The sequence below is a fragment of the Petromyzon marinus genome, chromosome 9 (assembly GCF_048934315.1).
Source record: "Petromyzon marinus isolate PM22_M1 ecotype Great Lakes invasive population chromosome 9, UKy_Petmar_22M1.pri1.0, whole genome shotgun sequence".
Taxonomy (NCBI): Eukaryota; Metazoa; Chordata; class Hyperoartia; order Petromyzontiformes; family Petromyzontidae; genus Petromyzon; species Petromyzon marinus.
Genome location: NC_133675.1, coordinates 8,090,610 through 8,112,270, shown reverse-complemented (window position 1 = coordinate 8,112,270; position 21,661 = coordinate 8,090,610). Strand labels below are relative to the sequence as shown.

At 43.5% G+C, this 21,661-nt stretch overlaps 1 protein-coding gene across 5 annotated transcripts in view; it reads left to right on the top strand.

Moving 5' to 3' along the window:
- The window catches only part of LOC116940597 (actin filament-associated protein 1-like), a 48,495-nt gene extending 27,570 nt beyond the window's left edge, over window positions 1–20,925 (top strand). For 4 of the 5 annotated variants that reach the window (XM_032950632.2, XM_032950631.2, XM_032950634.2 and 1 more), the window contains 14 exons: window positions 459–551; window positions 1,573–1,784; window positions 3,262–3,444; window positions 3,941–4,033; window positions 4,610–4,712; window positions 5,314–5,684; window positions 8,713–8,858; window positions 9,848–9,944; window positions 11,256–11,435; window positions 11,711–11,825; window positions 12,751–12,915; window positions 14,710–14,909; window positions 15,422–15,586; window positions 16,328–20,925. In XM_032950632.2, the coding sequence (XP_032806523.2) occupies window positions 459–551; window positions 1,573–1,784; window positions 3,262–3,444; window positions 3,941–4,033; window positions 4,610–4,712; window positions 5,314–5,684; window positions 8,713–8,858; window positions 9,848–9,944; window positions 11,256–11,435; window positions 11,711–11,825; window positions 12,751–12,915; window positions 14,710–14,909; window positions 15,422–15,586; window positions 16,328–16,354 (2,150 nt within the window). In that variant the 3' untranslated portion in view covers window positions 16,355–20,925. The remainder of the gene's footprint in view (window positions 1–458; window positions 552–1,572; window positions 1,785–3,261; window positions 3,445–3,940; window positions 4,034–4,609; window positions 4,713–5,313; window positions 5,685–8,712; window positions 8,859–9,847; window positions 9,945–11,255; window positions 11,436–11,710; window positions 11,826–12,750; window positions 12,916–14,709; window positions 14,910–15,421; window positions 15,587–16,327) is intronic. The other variant, XM_032950635.2, reaches the window with a different exon arrangement.
- Window positions 20,926–21,661: the final 736 nt, after the last annotated feature.

Below are 21,661 nucleotides of genomic sequence, written 5' to 3'. Positions count from 1 at the left end.
GCCGTTTTTCTGCGGTGCTTTTAAAATGTGTCCGACAGGTCAAAGGCAAATGTTTTGTCCTCTCATGTGACTCATTAAATAGGAACATGCATTTCCATAGTTTTCGGTGACATGCTATGGTTCATATATAATAAGTAGCCTGTGGATTCCTCAGCGAAAACGTATTGCAAGTTATGTAAATATTATTTAATGCTCGGTCTGGCTTTATGCTTTTCGTAGAATTAAAGCCCCCAGGTTCTGTCTTATTTATCGGCATACAGAGCTTTCGCAGCGTTAGAATACACTTAACAGTAGAGTTCTCCCAAGACCACATGTTTCAATGATCCCAGCCAACTTTGGCTCTTTTCCATTAACATAATACATGACGACTAAAAAATGTTCCGGCAGTGCGTTATCCCGGAGCATTAAGAAGCGTTGAAGTCGAATTGTGCCTGCTGCCCGCTCTTATTGACTCGCAGACAGCAACGGGATAAGCACGGGGCCTGTTCAGGATGCGTTCTACGAAGAGGCGGACGAGCGGCAGGTGCTGGAAAACAGCTGTCACCCCAAAAGTACGAGGATCTCCTCTCCACTAACAGCCCCCCCCCCCCTTAGCTAAAATAAACCCTTGAGAATATTTAATTTGGCCATAATCATGGCTTGCACCTGTGTGTATGCAGAGGAGCCTATGTTGCCCCCCACCCTCCCCCCCTGCACACAAATGAACGCGTGTGTAGATGCCCGTAGTTATTTGTGGAATATTCACGTCGGTTTAGAGATGCGCTCTGCAATAACGACCTTACACCCCCCCCCCCCCGACCTTCTTGGTTCTGTCCTCCAGAATTGTCATTTCAAAAGTTACAAACTTCTCACGTTGCTCTCTGCCCCCACCCCCCTCCCCCACAATGCCTGTATGCGTTAAAAATGATAACATTTCATCATACAGCCCATATTTGAGCATATTGTGAACCTAAAATTGAACCATGTTAGGTGTAATGATAAATACATGGTTTGTACCTTTCAAATTGGCACCGTTCCAGTGTGAGATAAAGGCCCAGACTGGCTGTTGCCATTCACTGCTATAAGCAGCTGCCGCCATGATCATCATTCTTCATTAGCGAGTGATGCGTGCTAATTGTACCCTGGAGGAAATGACGATAATTAGGATTGCAGCTGTGCACACCATGCTTCAATCGGACCACAACACACGTGAGACCGGGTTACCACCCGGCTTTACATTAGTGGTAAATATGTGGTTGGAGAGAGAGAGATGTGAAAATTGCTTGATAAATAAGCCCACCTATGCTTAGAGTTGCCACATGTCCTGGGTTTCCCAGGATCATCCTCTTTTTGGGATAATTGTCCTTGCACATATGTTAGTTTTCTCAGGACATTAAACATTCTTGAGTGATAAACATCATAATAATACACAACTCAAGACAATGCATTTGCAATTAGCTCTCCTCTCTTTTGGTCTTGTGAAATATTCTCCTTTCCATCATTTTGTCTTGGTTTGTTCCACCGGCAAAAAGTGGGCAAACTCTGCCTATGCCACGTAAAAAAAAAAAAATTGGTGGATGCGGTTTTCCCTAGACCATGACTCGGACGTGGCGAGCAGCTCCTACGAGTCGTATGACGACGAGGAGGAGGACGGCAAAGGAGAGACACTGACTCGGCAGTGGCCCTCTGAGGAGGCCTCCATGAACCTGGTGAAGGACAGCCGCATCTGCGCCTTCCTGTTGCGCAAGAAACGCTTTGGGCAGTGGTCTCGTCAGCTCTGCGTCATCAAGGAGACTCACCTTCTGGTGAGGCTTCTCTGGAAAAGCGGGGATATTGCTTTGAATCGTGATTTTTTTATATATATATACGCCAACTGGGGTTGCCCCCCGCAATGCCGAGATGTTATTCGCCTCGCCTGGTATGCAGGGAGACCGTGGGTTTGATCCTGACCTTGACGCCTGCTGCATATTTGTAGTTTGCATTTTATCCCCGTGGTCACATGGATTTTTATCCGGGTGCTCCCGTTTTTTCCCCTCCACATTCAGAAATGTGCATTTAGAGTATTTGGCTGATATAAGTTTCTACATGAACTATCATTTGTGGCCAGGTCGCTTCTGAAAAAGAGCTGTATAGCTCAGTGGCCCTGACCTGGTAAAATAAAAATAATAATTTAGTTTAATAGTTTAGTTTTGAAAGTCAGAATCGGAATATGTATTTATACTAGAGGAATCCAAAAGTCTTAATGCATTAGCTTTGTTCTTGTGTCCGTCTGTAGTGCGGGGTTCGTGAGACCTCTGGTAAAGATGATCCATTATGAACAAAATGTTAGCGTAAGGTTGTGTTACTATTAGAGTATACTGTCCAAATTAATCAAATGATTGCCCAAAATGTGGTGATTTAAAACCAGAGCTCGTAGGATATCTATTGCATCGACCAAGGCAATGAGGTCACGTATCATGCACCGTGTTACGTCATCTCATTGTGTGACTTGGAACGTAACGTCATCATGGCTAATTTCTCTGGAGGAAAACACACGCTGGAAAGCATTGCAGAAGCCATGTAGTTGTATGATTTTTATTCCTTCCTATTTTGCAGTTTCAACTGAGCATGCCTCCATCGAGAATTGTAAAAATACGACAGTTGAATATTCAACAAATTTCAAATGAGTGAACATCAAAGAGTACCATTCCTCACATTAAGCCCAACGAGTGAGTGGTGCCGCATTGCTTCACCACTGTGCTGTGAACCTGGCAAGCTGAGTTTGATTCCTATCCACAGATTTTACACAGTGGTGAGTGATGATATAAATGGTCCTGGGTACACCCCCCCATTTCACCAAGCCACGCTTGCCAGCATGGTAAAGTATGGTCAAACAACTCCCATGACTGAACTGGCCTAATTCAACAGTGCCTTGACAAAGGACTCTACATTGCTGCTAGAGTATTACTTTCTGTCACAATGTGATAGATAAAGTGGCAGGACGTTGCAGAGCGTTTTTATACGAAATTATCAGGAAAAGGAAGCGGGCTTGGGTAGGACACATCATGAGTAGGGATGATGCCCGATGACCTCGAATGATGATCGAGTGGCAGCCAAGGGAGGGGACGTGCGTGAGAGGACATCCACCAACAGACCAACAGCAATGAAATCAGCTCGCGCACAGATTCTAATTGGATGATGACGTCACAGGACCACGAGAGATAGCAATGACTTGGGGAGGCCTTCATCCAGGAATGTATTGCTGATGATAATGATGATAATGATGATGTGCTCTTTCAACAGTGCTACAAGAGCTCGAAGGACCAGCAGCCACTGCTCGACCTGCCGCTTCTGGGCTGCAGTGTAGCATACTCCCCCAAGGATGTGAGAAAGCGCAAGTACGAGCTGCGGATAAACGGGCCCCCCGGCACTGACGGCGTGGTGCTCGCCACGCAAAGTCCTGAGCAGGCGGAGGAGTGGTTCAAGGTGGGTGTACGCCATCCATCACCCGATTTGCCTCGAGAGCGCTCTTGTTCGGGTCGAGCCGCCGTGGTGTTTCGTCCCTGGTAGTTTCGATTGTTTGTGCTGGGAGGAAAACGTCGGGCGTTGAGCCCAAACAACACGTGTTAAAACGAGAAAACGCATCGGAGAGCTGTACAGCACAACTGCGAAAACCTACAAAGTACTCGGAAAGGGTCATGATTTTTGTTACCTGTAGTGCTTTGTGCTATTCCAGTGTTAGGAACACATAGATCATATTAGAGACAACATATTAACTGTTAAGTGGGCATGGACAGGCCACAATTCTAGAAGGAATGATGGACGGTGTTCGAGACTAACGACAGAGTGGCAGCCCAAGGAAGATGGAGCAATGAGACCAGTTTTGATGGACTGTTGGCTACGGCTTTGGGAGGCCTTCATCAAGCAGTGGATGGATCGAGGCTGATGATGATGATGATGTATTTTGTATGCATGTGGGCAGATCATCCGGGAGGTGTGCGGGGTGAGCGAAGGGACTGTGGACATAGATTGTCCATCACCGACATCCACGCTGTCAAGAGCGGAAACGGACAAGGTCCGCTTGAGCTTTCTTCCACTTGTCCGTGCACTTTGAGCCACATTCTCTCTTGTTATCGTTCAGTCACGGTCCAGCAGGTGGCGCACTCTAGCTTCCACACTCAAACTGCAGAACTCGAGAGTGTACCACACACGTAATATCTGTCTTGTGTCTTACCTGATATACGAACTGGAACTAAGAGTGTATACAAACGTATTACGCGTTGTTCTTGAGCAGTGTGGGTGATATCTTATGAACAGATCTCCTTTCTGCGTCTCCACATGAAGATGAAATATTTTGGTCCCTCACTCTCTTGGCTTCCAGACAAATACAATCTGCGTCATTTTTTTCGGCTCATCAGCAGTCATCCTTATTAAATAACGCCGCTGCTGCTTTACCAGACGTTACTGGCAGGAGCACACCCTCTAGATGATGGGTCCCTGTTGAAAGCATAAAAAAAATCTATTGTGGGGAAGTTTCTCACACTGCAATAATTTTATGATTAAACCACATGACACAAATAAATGCTGCTAACACATTGTGTTGATTTTGTGTTTGGTGTTGTGCTACTTATATCGGTATTTTGTTTTTAAGAGCTCTTCGTTGGAAAGAAACATCGCAATTGAAGAGGGAACGATTGGCAAGAATGGCTTAGAAGAAGTTATCATGATGAATGGAACTGATGGCAAAGACAAAGGTGATTTGTTTAAAGAATTTTACTGAACATTGTTTCTCATGGAGCATGTATGTACTCGATTTCCTTGCCTCATCTTCTTAAACATGCCCATTCAACACTTTCAAGGGGTTTTTTTTTTACCGTGAGATATGTCGGCTGAGCAGTCCTGTACGTGCCTATTGGTCTTTGTTCTTCTTAAAATATGCAATTCGCAATTGGGATTCATACGGCGCCAAAACGCGACCGCATCTCAAGATGCTGTGCAGAAACAGTCGGCATATTTGTTTCATAGAGAGAGGTAGTCGTTCATAGACAGAGGGAGATGCGGAAAGTCTTGAACCTGGACTTGAACAGAGGCAGGGAGTCGACGGCACGGCAGGCTGGGAAAGGTCGGTCCAGACTAAAGAGGGCAACAGACTGAGTGGTGACATTGCACTTAATGTATAACCTCCCCACAGTATTTTTCTTTTGGCAAACATCCGATAGTGCCTCCAGACAAATTGTATCCATCAGGAACAATCGTTGAAAGCAAGCAAACCCATGACCGGTTTCAACCTCGTGGGTCTCATCAGCAAAAGTCACGCTTGTCTGAAACCTGAACGCGTAACTGGAATCTCCGCAGACAAAAGCAAGCGCACGAGTCTGGCCGAACTCAAGGACTCGGTCAGCAAGGCCACAGGCAAGCGGATCACTCGCTTCATGGGGCTGGGCAAGAAGAAGAAGCTGTCGGAGGAGCCCTCCTCGTCGGAGGAGGAGTCCTCGGCATGCGGATACCTCCAGGTCCTCATCGGGGGCCGGTGGCGTGAGCGGTGGTGCCAGATTAAAGACGGCGCGCTCCACGTGCACAAGGAGCGAGGCGAGGCGCGCTCCGCAGTGGCCGTCCCCGCCAGCACCGTGCCGCTCGGCGGCTGCCAGCTGCTGCCCGGGATGGACCCCAAGCACCCGTACGCGTTCCGCGTCTTGCGCGATGGGCAGGAGGCCGTTGCCCTGGAGGTGCGTGGTAACAGGTGGCGTGGTGGAGATGAGGGGGGGGGCGGTTGGAACGGCTTGGAGAGGAGAGGGAGTGGCTGGGGTGTGAGAGCTCTGTATGAAGTTAGAGAATGAATAGAAAGTGTAAGAGTGAACGTAAACACGTTACCGATTGCTCCAGTTGTGGAGCAGTGTATTTTATTTCAATTGTGTTAAACCATTTGGTTTCTAACGTTCGTGATTATCAGTCCTCTCTTTCTGTTTGTTTCGTCAAATTTAAGCGACCGTTACATTTGGTTCGCCGGCAAATGTGCGAAAAAATGCGAATTTCATTTCGGCGCTCTTCACGTCACTAGGTGCTCTAAACTGGACTTGCAATGCAGAGGTCACCACGTTGGTTCAGTCGTCTGGCGCGGCAGTTGAAACAATGGTGCAAGTTTATCAAATCTTCCCTTGCCTGTCCACCCAGAAGTTGAAACAATGGTGCAAGTTTATAAAATCTTCCCTTGTCTGTCCACCTAGAAGTTGAGACAATGGTGCAAGTTTATAAAATCTTCCCTTGTCTGTCCACCCAGAAGTTAAAACAATGGTGCAAGTGTATCAAATCTTCCCTTGTCTGTCCACCCAGAAGTTGAAACAATGGTGCAAGTTTATCAAATCTTCCCTTGTCTGTCCACCCAGAAGTTGAAACAATGGTGCAAGTTTATCAAATCTTCCCTCGTCTGTCCACCCAGAAGTTGAAACAATGGTGCAAGTTTATCAAATCTTCCCTTGCCTGTCCACCCAGAAGTTGAAACAATGGTGCAAGTTTATCAAATCTTCCCTTGCCTGTCCACCCAGAAGTTGAAACAATGGTGCAAGTTTATCAAATCTTCCCTTGCCTGTCCACCCAGAAGTTGAAACAATGGTGCAAGTTTATCAAATCTTCCCTCGTCTGTCCACCCAGAAGTTGAAACAATGGTGCAAGTTTATCAAATCTTCCCTTGCCTGTCCACCCAGAAGTTGAAACAATGGTGCAAGTTTATCAAATCTTCCCTTGCCTGTCCACCCAGAAGTTGAAACAATGGTGCAAGTTTATCAAATCTTCCCTTGCCTGTCCACCCAGAAGTTGAAACAATGGTGCAAGTTTATCAAATCTTCCCTCGTCTGTCCACCCAGCAGTTGAAATGGGGACACCACAGGTAGTCGGTCGGCAGATTGCGTGTGGTGGAGGTAACGTCTGAGCACCCCCACGTCTTTAAAAATGCTTGGCCAGCATGGAAGAGCAGACCAAATGGCCTTTCGAGAGGCTCTCTAGATCTCCCTCTCGTGGTGGCCCATCTGCCAGAAGTGTCATGAGCAGGCAATTTCAGGGCTGCACATTTATCTCATTGTGTTCTCAAATCTCCAATCTGTGTGAAACCTCTCTCGGTGTAAGTCCGAGCATGCAACTGTCCGTGCTCCTTTACATATTTCGCATTTGAGGGTTTGAGATGTTTGGCCTGTTCAGGGCTGGGTTCAGTACACGTCGCTAGTCAGGATGATGGCCGCTCGTTCAGACTCTTGATGATGTGGTGGCCAAAGCAGGGAACACGCACCGAGAGGACGCCGACCACGGAGATGGAGTGATGAGATCAGCTTCCGTGTAGGTGCTTAATGGATTGTTATATTGTGACACTGTTAGAGGTGGTCACGCCTTGGAGAATGCTTCATCCAACAGTGGATAGATCATGGCTTACTGAGTTTAACATTGCATCCTTTCATCTATTCATGTCAATGAATCTCACAATATGAGCATCGCATTTTATTTAATGGGTACATGTTACCTCACCAGCCACGACAATGTTAAAAATAAGAGTAAATTCTTTAATCGAATTGTGACCCTCGGTTAAGACGAGCTTGCTAACTATAGCGACAGAATATGTTCATCTGTCTGCGTATGATGCCTCGTACCTCAACGTTTAATTTAATTTCCAAACAAACGGCACAGATTCAATCCTGCGTCATCTGCAATGTCGAACAGGATTGACCTCATTACGGGTGACGAGGCTCTAGGCTTTGGCCAGTGCATTAATATTGATGGTGAGTGACATGACGAGTGTGAGACGGCACCGGGGCCTCAGGCCAATATCTGCCCGTTCGAATTTTCATTCCTTCTCATGCATCCATGTATATATAGCCCCAGTGAGTTATATTGGCCCCCTTCAAAATAACTCGCCACTGATGTTAGCAACGGTCCTGAATCGAACTTAGTTCACCGGGTTCATAGTGCAGCGCGCTTACTGCTGCGTCACCGCTCCTCTTGACGATGCATGTCTACTGTCTGCAGCGACGGAATAATAACACGTCCGAGAGACCGCCCACCAGGGTGACGTCGCGATGAAATCCGCTCGTACACAAGCTCTAGTTGGATTATCACATAGCAGGATCATGATAAAATATTGGTGCCTCGTGGAGACCTTCATCCAGCAGTGGATTTGACCATGGCTGATGATGATGGTGATCGACATTCTATGATAGTGGTTCTCAACATTTTTTGGCTACTTTACCCCTTGTTAAATTTTGCTTCAACAGAGTACCGCCTTGCCTGACCCGACATGGTTCTGAGAAATATATTTAGGAATAATGAACATCAATATTTTAACCAAATGTCCATTTTGTGAGGTATCCTAACTAGCTAGTAACTGAAAGCGAATAAAAAAATACCACAGACGCTCTGCATGCAAGACGTAATTTGAAACCACATTGTCTACTATTGATGAGTTCAGAAAGGTATTTGATATTGTTCTGGGTTACCATACGATTTAAAATGTATCGCAGTTATTTTATATTGGCATATTCATACATGATTATTCACCAATGACTCATGTATGATTGACTAATGTATGATATCATTTCACACATTTATAAATCACCTCACGTACTCCCTGAGACACTGCCACGTGTACCCCCAGGGGTCCATGTCCTCCCCCCCCCCCAGTTGAGAACCACTGTTCTATAGCGTTGTCTGTCGGTGAGTAGTTGCTCACTAAGGGCATCGCCGCCTGCCGTGCTGTGTCGCCGCACGTGCCAGGCGGGCTGCAACGCGGAGATGGTCCGCTGGCTGGGGCTCGTGCTGTCGGAGGCCGGAGGAGGCACCGACCCCGTCATCCTGCCCTACGACTACGTGGACATCAACGCCCTTGGTCACGTCTTTGAGGCAGAGCAGGACGCCTGCAGGTGACCCGAGAGCTGTCTTGACGTCTGGCACTTCAATTGCCACGGCGCGCTCAATTATACGGGACGCGGTCTCTCGTCGTAAATGTAATGATGGCGCGAGTGTGCCGCGTGTGTCTTGGTTGCAGCTCATTTTCTTCGTGCAATATTCACCATACACCGCAAGTCAGGTGCCGAGGACATTATTATGATTTGTGATAAATAAAGAGATTCCTCCAAAATGGCTAAAAGTGTTGAACATAATTTGGACAAAGTGTGAGCATAATGTTTGACTTCGTAGTCAAGTTTAATTTGGATAGTTTTTATTATATTTGTTTCATCAGCTATATTATGAAAAATAAGGTTTTCCCAAAGTTAATCATATCTGGGTTATGGTTCAGTTGTGTTGTCATTTTAGCCGTGGGAGGATTTTTTTATTGGCAAAATGTCACCTGAGACTGCCAAATTAACCAATTAGCCATAACTCTCCCATTAAAGTCAGGCACGTTGTTTATGATATTGTATTATTTCACCTTTGACCCTTTTCCAAATGCTGCTGCTCACAGGGACAAATCCAGGCATCTCAATCGCAGCACAGGTTTGCCTTGAGTGACTCATCCACTTCAATCGATGTCCTAATGCAGCCAAACCTCAGCATCATTTCTCTGTCTTTGAAGGTGTTTGGATCAGCTTTGAAAACACATTCTTGGAGGATATAACAACTGCTTTTTGTAGCCCGTGTAGCTTTATTGCTTGTAGTATCCAAGTGAAGAGCTCTAACCTGCAGCTGTATAAACAGGGACATCAGCATAAGATATCTTGTTTTAGTCCTGCAGTTCTTGGCCTTAAAGCAGAAATTTTGCATTTTTACATGGTGAATCTTTACAAGTTCAGTGGTTCATGTTTAGCTAAGCCAAAACTCGATACTTCAGGAGTCCAGAGGGATTTCAGGTCAATTTGCGGAGCGTTTTCATATCTAGCTAATAAAGAACGTGTGTTATTTTGTCGTACAGCCGGACGTTACAGAGGTCTCCGGCCGGGAATGTTGATTCCAAAACAAGTGTGAGACGGAACGCTTCGCTTAATGGTCCCTACAAGCAGCCAAACAAGGTGCATATGGTTTTCAGTCATGTCATCTGTCAATTTTAACACGCAGGCTTTCGCGACTAATATTATCCATAATAGAGGTTTTTGGGTTCGAGCGTGTAAATATAAATGTGTCGTTTAACCTGCCACCACCCGACACAGCCAATTAGTAAGGTTTGGCAATGTCTTTAAGGCGAAACGTTGTACTCGAAATGGTAAATGTTGTGGGTTTACTCACCAACACACTGGTGTGCTGAACTCGTAACTAATTGACATATTTTGTTTGCGTGACAAACCTTACTAATTGGCTTTGTCGGGTGGTGGCGGGTTTAACAACACATTTATGTTTTACACGATCTAACCCAAAAACCTCTCATGAATGTTATTCGTGTTTTAGAAGGTTCATTAACGTTAAAAACACAATTGTGTTCTTTTATTTCGGCTTAAACGTCAAAAACACCATAGTTTATTTTATCTCGGCTTACATACATTGTTTCTGGATTGGCACTTGCGGTGTTTCAACCGTGCCGTGCCTATCGGATTGTGCTCACCCACAGAAAAAAAACGCATACCTGGAATGTTTTACGTTTATCCAACGTTGACGCACCCTAGTCCAAACCTCCGCTCTAGCACAGCCTGGCAGCAACAAAAAGGCAAAAAGCATGCATGCACATACCTTTTGATGACTCAATCACTCCTTCCTTCATATGCCACACTGTCTTTTAATGCTTTGTTATGCTATCTGCCGCTCATTTGAAATCCTGCCAGGGGTGTTTTCAAGGCAATCAAGTCCAATGCAGACACACTAATAAACTGGTTGTCAGAAAGGACTCCAGTCCAACAGGACCATTATATAACGTCTGCCAAGTGGTCAAATTGCTCTGAAGAAATTCCCTTTTGGCTCGTGCTTGGATTGCCTGTAGCAGGGTTTACCAAACTCCGGCCCTCACAACCCACACCATGGTTTGACTTTTCACGTTGATCAGTCTTCTCCAGTCAATTGCAAATTCAGTTGACATGTGCTACACATGCCTGATGATTGGTAAATACGGCCTTCGCAACATAGACAGCGCAGATTCAAATCCAGAAATCTCTCAAACGCCACTTGTGGGATGTGTTTAGCAATCATTGGGCGCACGCCACATGCGCTTGTCTTCATTTGCAAACATGAAAAGGTGTGCCTTGGTGGAGCGTAATGATTGGAGTTTGGGAAACGCTGACCTGCGTAAGCTATGCTGCTCAGTTTTCCCACTCGTTTGTTTTCATTTAAATCTGCTCTTCCCTCTCGGGCGGCTGCTGCTGCTGCTGCTGCTTCTCTTGGGCTGCCCCCTGCAGGAGGGGAAGGGGGAGGCGGGCAGACACGCTGCTCTGTCCCGCCAGCGCTCTGACCCTCTGCACTACCAGAGCCCCTCCCCAAGCACACGCCGAGCACAGGGTTTGGGGGGCAAGCCCCCCACGGGACCCAGTGCTGGTGACCAGGGGGGCAGGTGTCTGCCCAGGGATCGCAGGCAGCAGGTAATGTGCGAGGATGCTTGCTGCTACTGCTGCTTCGATTTTTTTTCCTGCAGTTTATTGCTTTTCTGGCTGGTGAATTGTAAATCTTCTTACGGCGCTTTAACTGCAGTAAATTTAAATGGATTTGATTTAAATGGATTTTCACTATTTAAGTTTATTTTTTTTACTAAATTTAGGCTTGATACAGTTGGCGGTCACAAAAAAATACTCTCAGGATTTTAAAATATTTAACATTTTCATTATAGATTAACAAATTTAATGTCCACTGTTTGCAGGATAAGAAGATTTATGTCACAGGCAGAAGAACAACTGTAAAACAGCAAGCGGCAGCGCTGAGCGAACAGAAGGAGAAACCGCAACAGAACGCAACCGTCAAGAGGAATCCTTCCAGTAAATATCTATTGATTTTATACGTCTGCTTTTAAAACAAACACTTCTCCTGAACTCAACTCAGCGCCTCTGCGTAAATGTTTAGAAAGAATTTGCAATTTCACTTTCTGATATATCCAAAGTACCCGAACTGATGACAGATGTCTTTACTTTGCTGTGGACACAAGTAAGCTGCTCTGCCACTTATGTTTAGCTTTTACAGATGCGTTTGTGAGCTGCAAATTCCATTCGCCCAGCACGTGATAAGAAGGAAACGCAATCCCAATGCCTTTGCTGCTGCCTTAAAACAGCGCGCCAGATACCCTGCTTACAAAGGCACGTGCATGGAATAAAGTATCCCTTAGAAAAAAATAAGTGGGTTTTTCTCTGGTATGTATTTCATAAAGTGATATATATTTCAAAATGTTGTGATACTATATTCACGGAGGTGGTGCACAAGCACACATAACAAAACCTGGACACATTCATCGATAATGCTGACATTTACACATTATTCCTCCGAGGGCAGTGTTAGTGACGAATGTGCTGAGTTTTTGTGATTCAATCAAAAGGGATTTATTTTGGTGTTGTCAAAATGCATAACCGTATTGCATTGACGTTAATGTGCTTTGAATTACAATTCATAATTCATAATATTTATAATCAATTATTAACCCCTAAATACGAATTTAGTTTGCAGCCCTTTGTCAATCTACTGCTGGGTGGAGGCACCCCCTTACTGTCGGTCATGGGGGTTGTATCGCTTTAATTCCCCATGCTGGTCAGTGCGAATTGGTGAAAAGGAGGGGCTAGAACCAGTTACGATGCCACCCGCCACTGATGTTAGCTGGATTGTCCAGGATTCACCGATACAGCTCAATCAGAACTGTGCTTGTGGTCCAAAAGCAAAATCGACGTCAAATGCACGCTCTACATTTACTATCAGACGCAGACTCGCAGCGTTACGGCAAGCATCGCGCAGAGGCCGACGCGAAGAGGTTCCAGGCAGAAAAGGAGGAGTTGGAGAAAAAGAAGGAACGTCTTCGATGCCAACTGGCACAACTCAAGACCCAGCGCAAGGAACTCAAGGAGGCTATGGAGAAATGCACGGGTGGGTGGGTGGGCAGCCGCTGGCATACACTCTGGAAACTTGAAGCGATGCCACACAGTTCTTGATTTAGTTGGTTTTCTTAAACTATGGTATTATTATTATTTACATGCTCGTGTCATCGTGCGTTGATCCCCATTGGCTAATAATACGTTTGGAATAGATAACAACACTAAATGTTCAACATTTTTCGTCTTTCGTGAATGTTGCTGCTGTGCTCGTACATCACGGACACCTCTTGTAATATAGTGAGGCAACTGGCTAAATGGGACCATCCGTGTAACAAAATCAAATAAATTCAAACAATCATTCATTTTATGTTCCACAATCTCAAATATTCATGCACGTTCATAATCTGTAACCTTCATTGGAAACCTCATTTGCCAGTTACAAAATATGATAATTGTTTTTTTTACCCTTTTATCTGGCAACAAAACTGACACCTTTTTTACAAGGAGTCATCTTTACATTGACCACAATACCTGCGGTCGGAACGCAAACAAAAAACAACTCTAATAATGTATGCACTGTCCTTGAAATTGATCAATTCAATATGACTCCTTGTAAAAAAGGTGTCAGTTTTGTTGCCAGATAAAAGGGTAAAAAAAACAATTATCATATTTTGTTACTGGCAAATGAGGTTTCCAATGGTGTAAATGCTTACCCTGAGCTCTCATACTCTGATGGTGCATTGCCTTTGAGTTGTGCGCCTTTTGGCGTCTTCTGGTCCAACACCATGTGAGACGAGGCTCTAAAGAAATCTGTCTCGGGTGTGGACCAATTAATTTCAAGGACAGTGCATACATTATCAGAGTTGTTGTTTTTTGTTTGCGTTCCGACCGCAGGTATTGTGGTCAATGTAAACATGACTCCTTGTAAAAAAGGTGTCAGTTTTGTTGCCAGATAAAAGGGTAAAAAACCAATTATCACAATCTGTAACCTGTTTTAGTAAATCATGAGACTGTAATAAAAAATGTTTATTACAATAGGAACATGCAGAGCTTTTTCTGAGATTACTTGACATTCTACATTTTCTTTGGCATAAATGCCTACTCTCCAGAGAGGCTTTCATGCTAAGAAAGTAAGACTCCTCAAAGACAAATTTTGCCACAGGGCAGCACTTTTCTAACTACTTTAAATTGTTAAGCAGCCAGCACTGTCCAGCTGTCCCTGATGCTTTTTGGGTGTATTTTTGGAGACAGCCTCCAGCCATTGTGTTTTTTACTAACATATTTTGTAATTTAGTCCAAATTGTATCCTGATTGGGCTATCGATGTCACTCCATGAAACATAATGTAAGTGGATCTCTTGCAGAGCCGTGCAACCCTTCAAGTTATAGAAGAGCTCCCCTGAAGTGGATGTCACAGAACTACCTCTGAGAGATCTCTTCAAGTGACTTCTGGTCCACACAGTGGAGGGCAGAACTTTCCCACCAGCTCTGTATATGCGAGTAATGTTTGTTGCATGATGGTCAAATTTATATTTTAATTCTCAGAGCAGGAATTTAGCCAATTAGCCAATTAAGTGCAGGACAAAAATTTTTGTCACGGATATTTATTTCACACTATTACTGGAGACCATCATGGTTGCTAAGCACTGACCGAAAAGCCCAAAACGCTAAGCAGCCAGCAACAAACACCACTGTGCAAGTTGTGATAGATAATATTCAACACATTTCTTGAGTTGAGCAGTCTAATCAGAGGCGGCTGCCTACATTCATACCCAGGATAGCAGCACTGCTGGCTCAGCGCTCTGACCTCTGACCTCCAGCCATTGTAATGGTGGCACTTGCTTCAGGTGGTGGCAAGCAGCGGCTCGGGAGGCTGGAGGAGCGACTGCACAAACTCGAAGACGAGTGCCGGACGCGCGAGCAGGAGCGTGTGGAGTTGGAGCTCAAGATCACCGAGGTCAAGGAGAGCCTGAAAAAGGCCCAAGCCGGAGGTCCTTCACTGGGTATCACCATCGACCCGAAGGTCGTGGGTTCTCCTCCTCTACAGGTCATTGTGTGAACGTTGACCTTGCTTCTGCTGTTCATGCGTACTCTTGGTTGTTTTTTTTATTTTTGCGAGATTTCTTATAAAAAATATAACTTCAAAATATGTTCAATGGACATACATTACCTGTTCTGAGTGGCGCACCTAGCAAAAAGTAATGGAGAGGGTAAATTGTATGTATATTTTTTTACAATTTAATATAATTAAAAAAAATATTCGTGGCATACAACAATCAGCAATTTTTTGTTTGGGGGGATGGGGGGGGGGTTGGGATTCCCCCTTGTCCCCCACATAGCAAAATTGACCCCGACTGCAGTCTTGAGACTAACTGAAAACAAGCATAATGATAAAGTTTTACATTATTGCGCGAAAGCTATGTTGTTCAACGTGGCTTGGCTACGGTAACTGCTTGATGTCAAGCCGTTTCTCATTTGTAGGCTTGTCTTGCTGAATCTTTCAATGACAAAACAATCCCAACACAATTAAACGAGCTTACATCGATTTTTTTTGTGTAGAGTCCCCAGGTACAGAGGGTGAAGCGTGGCAGTTCCCTCGGCTCCAGTCCAGAGCCCAGCGACACAGACATGGCGATGCTGCCCGTCAACTGTGCGGCCATGCTCAAGAGGAAACAGAATTCTGCACCGCAAACTGGCCGAGGCCACGTCATTCAAAAGGCCAAGGTGTGCATTGTGCTTTGTACTTAAGGTTGCCACCTTGTCCCAGTTTTTGTAAGATCATCATCTTCTTGAGGTCGCTGTCCTGGGAAATCTGTAAATCTTCCCAGGACATTAAAAGTTGTCAATTGCGTAAGCATACACTGCTCCCCACTTGTGTTTTTCGTGAAGTATTCACTCCATCATTTGTCCCAGTTAATTGTTCCTCGGAAGTGGCAACATTATCTGTACTGTGACTTCAAGAACATCACATCTCATCTGAGTCATATTTTTTCAGGATGACGACCGCTTGTGTTGCGATCGAAACGTCGTACTTTTTTGTTATTTTCTTTGAACCTATCTACGTGACTTTACCGAAAGACCCAAATAATATGAATTCCTGCAGCCACGAAAGCTTTAAGTCAAGATTCATTTGAGGTCACTGGTGGTTTGAACGTAGATCATTTTGTCATTTATTCCAGCATGCCTGACTGCATGCCGATGTCACAATTAATTTTGATGCAGACATGTTTAATTGGTAAGCTTTATTGTGAATGCCTGCTGAAATTATGGCTAAGCTTACACGTAAATCTAAGCTGTGAAATATTTGTATGGATAAGTTTCCAAAAAAACTGTTGCAGTGCTAATTACATGTGCAAACTTTAAGTGTGTACCCGAGAATTAAGAGCTCATGTGGTTTAAGGGGGATTTAAAAATGTCATTGAATGTTCACATTTACTAATGAACAAATGTTGCTCTCGTTCACAGGAGTGGGAGAAGAAGGGGACAAACTAAGACGGGTGGTTACACTGTGGCGGTGTGGCATCAACCACAAAAAAAATATATGTATTTTAAAAAAGAACTTTGTGAAAACACTGACAAAAAAATTAACGTCTATGGAACTGCAGCCAAATCATCTCTGCTCAAAGTAAAGTGATGTCTCTGAAAATGAACTGACTTTTACACAACGACGTGTATTCTGCAGACATTTCATGGCGTGTAAATCAAGCGTCGCATTGCTTGTATCTTGCTGTTTAAGATACTCATTAGTACATTAGCTAAAGGTTGTCCTGTTGAGGAGGGGTGTACTTATGCATTAATTTGTTAGTTAATATCAGGTCTTAAGCTAACCAATGTGTGCATCAAATCATATCTGCATCAAATCATGTGTACAATCAATGTGTATTGATTCACACATCTTGTACAGATGCTGCTGTGGTGATGTAATGGTTAGCTTACTGGACTTTCCAAAGGTCACCAGTTCAATCTCCCTGTGTTTCAGTTGAAACCTTGGATATGTTTCTTAAATCCCTTCCCCCGCTTCGGTCCACCCGAGTCATATGAGCGGGTAGACCACAGTTCGTCCGTCGGGCAGGTCACGTACATATTTAAATTGAACTTGTTTTGCACCGTACGTAGCCAACCGTGCTCCTAGGTGTGGTCGGTAAAGTATGGGTGCTGCCATCTCTTCCAAGACATCTGGCCAGAGTGAAAGAGTAGATAACAAAAAAGTATCCTGCTGGAGGGGGGGGGGGGCGGCCCTCTCGAGTGCAGGCCGTTCCACCAGAAATTGCATGAGCGAGCAATTTCAGGGCGACACCTTTTACTTTTTATATCCTGCATGGAAGGGTTTCACGTGACCCCCCCCCCCAACGCAGAGCAGCCACTTGTGGCCACTACGGTCATCAAAGCGTTCCAGAGAATTGTCACACCCCTCCCCCCACCCCCCCGCTATTGCGTTTCTTGTCACGGTTCTTTCTTTCCTCTCTGTGGACACGTAGTAACTGCCGCAAGTACTACGATAAACATCCGCTTTACGGCCGTATTTGTGTTTGAAAGATATAGATGTATGCGGGGTTTTTTTTTTACGTATGCAATAGTTCTGCCCCATCCACATGTGTTTGTGGTGCATTGCATTGAAGGAAATGCAAGGATCACGTTTTACAAAAAAAAAATTCGGATTGGGACAGCAACTTTATAAATTAGACAGTTGTTATGCAGTTGTAACCAGTGTTACTTCTGCGCAAGTTTCTGCTGTTGTGCTGTGCATACATAAATATCCGATTTGCGTTTGGGTTGCGTTTCCGGGTTGTGATTTCTGACTCGAAGCTCTCGGCACGTGGATCGTGCCGAGCAACGACGTCTCAATTTGCACGTGCGCTCAGAATCTCGCCAGGAACTGGATTGAGTAGATTCTCCCAATTCCTGAAAAAGGCTCCCCAGCACGTGGTAAGGAATGTCGGACGTCGTGCCGAACAATATGACGGTACAACCCGAAAACGATCGGAGGGCTGAGCAATTGGTCTCGTTGGAACCTTAAAACGTTGAACGTCGCAATCTGTTTCCCCATACTCTCGTAGTGCAGATCCTTATTTTATCTGACATTTTAACATCAAACTGCCAGCTTCGGGGTTTTCTTTATTTTTCTGCTTATTGTTTTGCTTTACTATGTGCAATTGTTAATACAGTGAGGTGCCTTTTATAGGTGATAATTTAATATTTAATGTAAACATTTATAATGCACTTACTCAACCATCCCGATTAGGAATTGGTGCATCAGTGAGACGTCATCAACGTTCAGAACTTGTAATAATAAAGTTTTTAACAATTCAGCAGGTGTCCATTAAAAATACTATCAATGCGGTTTTTAAGAGTTTTTCCCAATGTGCATTGAGATCTGGGCACATTTCTGATTGAATTCAACAAATATAAAGAAGGATTTTTTTTTTGTCTTTCGGTGCTAATTTAAAGATTTTTTTGTGACACTGTGCAGTGCATGGCTTGCATCAGAGTAACACCCCAGACACGTGCGTAACAAAAACGACGAAAATAATTTAACCTACCCTTTGTATGACGGGACCCCGTGCGGGTCAGTGAGTTTGGGAAGGGGCGGTTGGGGGTGGGGTGTGCACAGGACCAGTTCATGTATATTCTTGGTTCTTTCGGTAAAGTCATGTAAACAGAAAACAAAAAAAAAAAATCTAAATTATAAAATAAATAAAATAAAATATATGTACATTTTAAATAATAAAATCAAAAAACCCACGACATTTCGATCGCAACACAAGCCCTCTTCATCAGGCGTTTTTTTGCTTTTTCACATCGGGTGGGTTTTTGCTTTTATTATTTTCAATTTATTTTTCAATTTATTACTTTTGTATTTTTTTTTTCTATTTACGTGACTTTACCGAAAGAACCAAGAATATGAATTCCTGCAGTCACGAAAGTTTTAAGTCAAAAGTTTATATATAGCTTGCCACTGATGATGTTAGCCTTGACCGGGAACCAACTCAGGTTGTCATCGCATGGGGTAAATATCGCCCCTGCACCAGCACTCTCCCCCCCCCCCCCCATACACGTGTTATGTTCCAGTAAAAATCAAGACCAAGAGCAGTGCAGACGTTAAAGCTAGTCCACAGGGCTATGCTAACTTGCTGCTTGTTTCATTGGAGTTTCGTCATCTCAATTGGGATTTATTGAGCTGTGGAATGCTGAATACATCGGCTTTTGAGATGATGCCACAAGGCACTGCACACACTTCTGTACTTCATTCAATCAGAGGATGTTTTTCCCAACACATTGCAATGTGTATTTTATGCCACAGTCATAACTCACTCATTCCGTGACATTCATGTTTTGGCTGTGTGTTGATATGTACTGATCGCATTACTGAAATTTTTAACAGTTTTATAGTACTTTTTTTACAGAACAGAAAACGTTTACTGTCACTGGATAACATCAAAGGATGGTTGCAGGAATGTAAACATAATTTTAGGAATAAGACAGATCATCAAAACTGCCTGTTTAAAAAAAATCTCAACACAAATGTTTTGTTTAGACACGTTTTGGACAGAATCGTTTTTTCTTACCCTGTACATAGTATCTAAAACTAATGCAACAGTGTATGCTGTATATATTTCATATCTGTGTAGTGTTACTGTTAGCACAATTACCACTGAAACAGTTTGTATGGTTTTGACAGTAAGAGCTGCTGCTGCTGCCGCCTATATAATACTGAAAGAGATCCACAATCAACCACCAACTCCTGTACATATTAGGCATTAAGAAGCCTTGTCTCAACATTTGTCAGAGTAGGCCATTGTGTGCAGTTATCAATACCAAAATTCCCAATTTGACAAAAAATTATAAAGAAGAAAAAAATATAAATAATTTGACCACAAAAGTCTCAATGAGTCTCAAGACCATTTTTTTTCATGAGGGCCAGGCTGCATGGTGATGTTTGACCAATGCCATAAATGAGTGATTGACTTCACGTGGGAGGAAACCAGAGAAAATCCACCTCGTGTAAAGAAGGGCTGTCTCTCGGCACCACCATCTCATGACCCCCACTCCGACAACACCTAGCAAGCGCTGATGTTCCCCCATCAATATACTAGCCAGGCTAAAGCCCTGCGATCAGTCAAGACCTGGTGCATTTATAGTGATTTGGTCCAAACAAAAATAAAACGACAGACGTGCATCTTGTCCGTGCTTAAAGTATGCGTGTTGCTGTAGCAGTAGCGATGGTTTACTTTGTCATTGGTGTGTGTGTGAATGAGTGTCTCACTCTCGGCTTTAGAGTTCTCTAAAGCAAAACGTAGGTATTTGTGTGTGCAGAAAGATACACACATGCTCGCTTCAACATTGCCACCGGTGGCTCCAAGTGAAACTGATCAACATTGTCATTTTAAGAAGACTTATAGGAAGTTCCATTTCAGGGTAACCAAAGAATTTGTGGAACAATTTTAAGTTGTCAGAATACAAGTGCCAATTTTCAATGAAGAGATGCCAGTTTTTTTCAGACTGATATTTGACCAGTCAAAACCTCTTGGTGTGACCATTCAATTATCGAATTATATTTGATGTATCAGCCTGTGTCCATGATTATGGCAGCGGTGTTTTAAATGGATAAACTTGTGGCTTTTTACATTTCCTCCATATTTTCACGTGAATTCTACAGTTAACGAACTGGCTTTCATTGTACCTTCGTAAATGTAATTTTTTTGCAAATATGTCCGTGTTAATTGATCTTTAGCCTCCTTAAATAATAGGTGACTTAATGGTAAATACAACCCTTTAAAATATGGTTTATCTTCACATGTAAAAAACATGAATTTTGCTCATTGAGAAAGTTTATTATGAGAAAATGAAATGTTTCAAATGCATAAAAAGAATTGGTGTTTAATATTAAACGAAATATTCTGTATAATGTATATGTTGATTCTATGTTTCTGTCGTTTTAAAATATAAGTTTTTCACGCAAAAAATATCAAGGTTTTAATTATTTTTTAAACATCACTTCATCATTTCTAAACTGTTATGGGATTGTGTTTTTCTATCATAAATTAAAAAGCTGTCTACCTTAACAGTGTCCTCATTTCATTTTTGAAAATGGTTGTACTTTTTGCTTGTGCGCTGTGAAATGTTACCAGGCAATTGCATGACAAAAAACATTTTCCAATTACCATTCCTGAATTTCCATACACAGTACAACAACTAAAGCTGATCCCAAAATAGGTAATAAAATAGCTATTTCAACCCGTTGTCAGTACGCTGATGGTTAAAGGCCTCCCCACAGTGTAGGTCATGGATTGTTTGACCATCCTTCAACACACTGGCTAATGTGGGGTGGGGTGTCAAGGATCGGTTCAGATTTCACTTGCCACTGGTGGCCAGGAATACAACTTCGATCTCCAGGTTCATCGTGCAGTGTGCTAACCACTGCATCTCCACTCCACCCCCATATGTAATACAGTGCAGTATTCGCATTTTTAAAAATGGTAAATGTTATGTGATTTACCTAACCTAATATATAAACAAAAATTATTCTGGACATTAGACTTAAATTTTGATTTAAAGCTTTCGTGACTGCAGTAATTCATATTCTTAGCTCTTTCGGTAAAGTCACGTTGAAGGGAAACAATACAATAATAAAATATATATAAAACAATAAAAATTCTCACGACGTTTCGACCATAACACCTGATGACGACCGTTTGTGTTATGGTCGAAACGTCGTGAGGATTTTTATTGCTTTATATATATTTTATTGTTTCCCTTCAACGTGACTTTACCGAAAGAGCTAAGAATATGACAGACTTG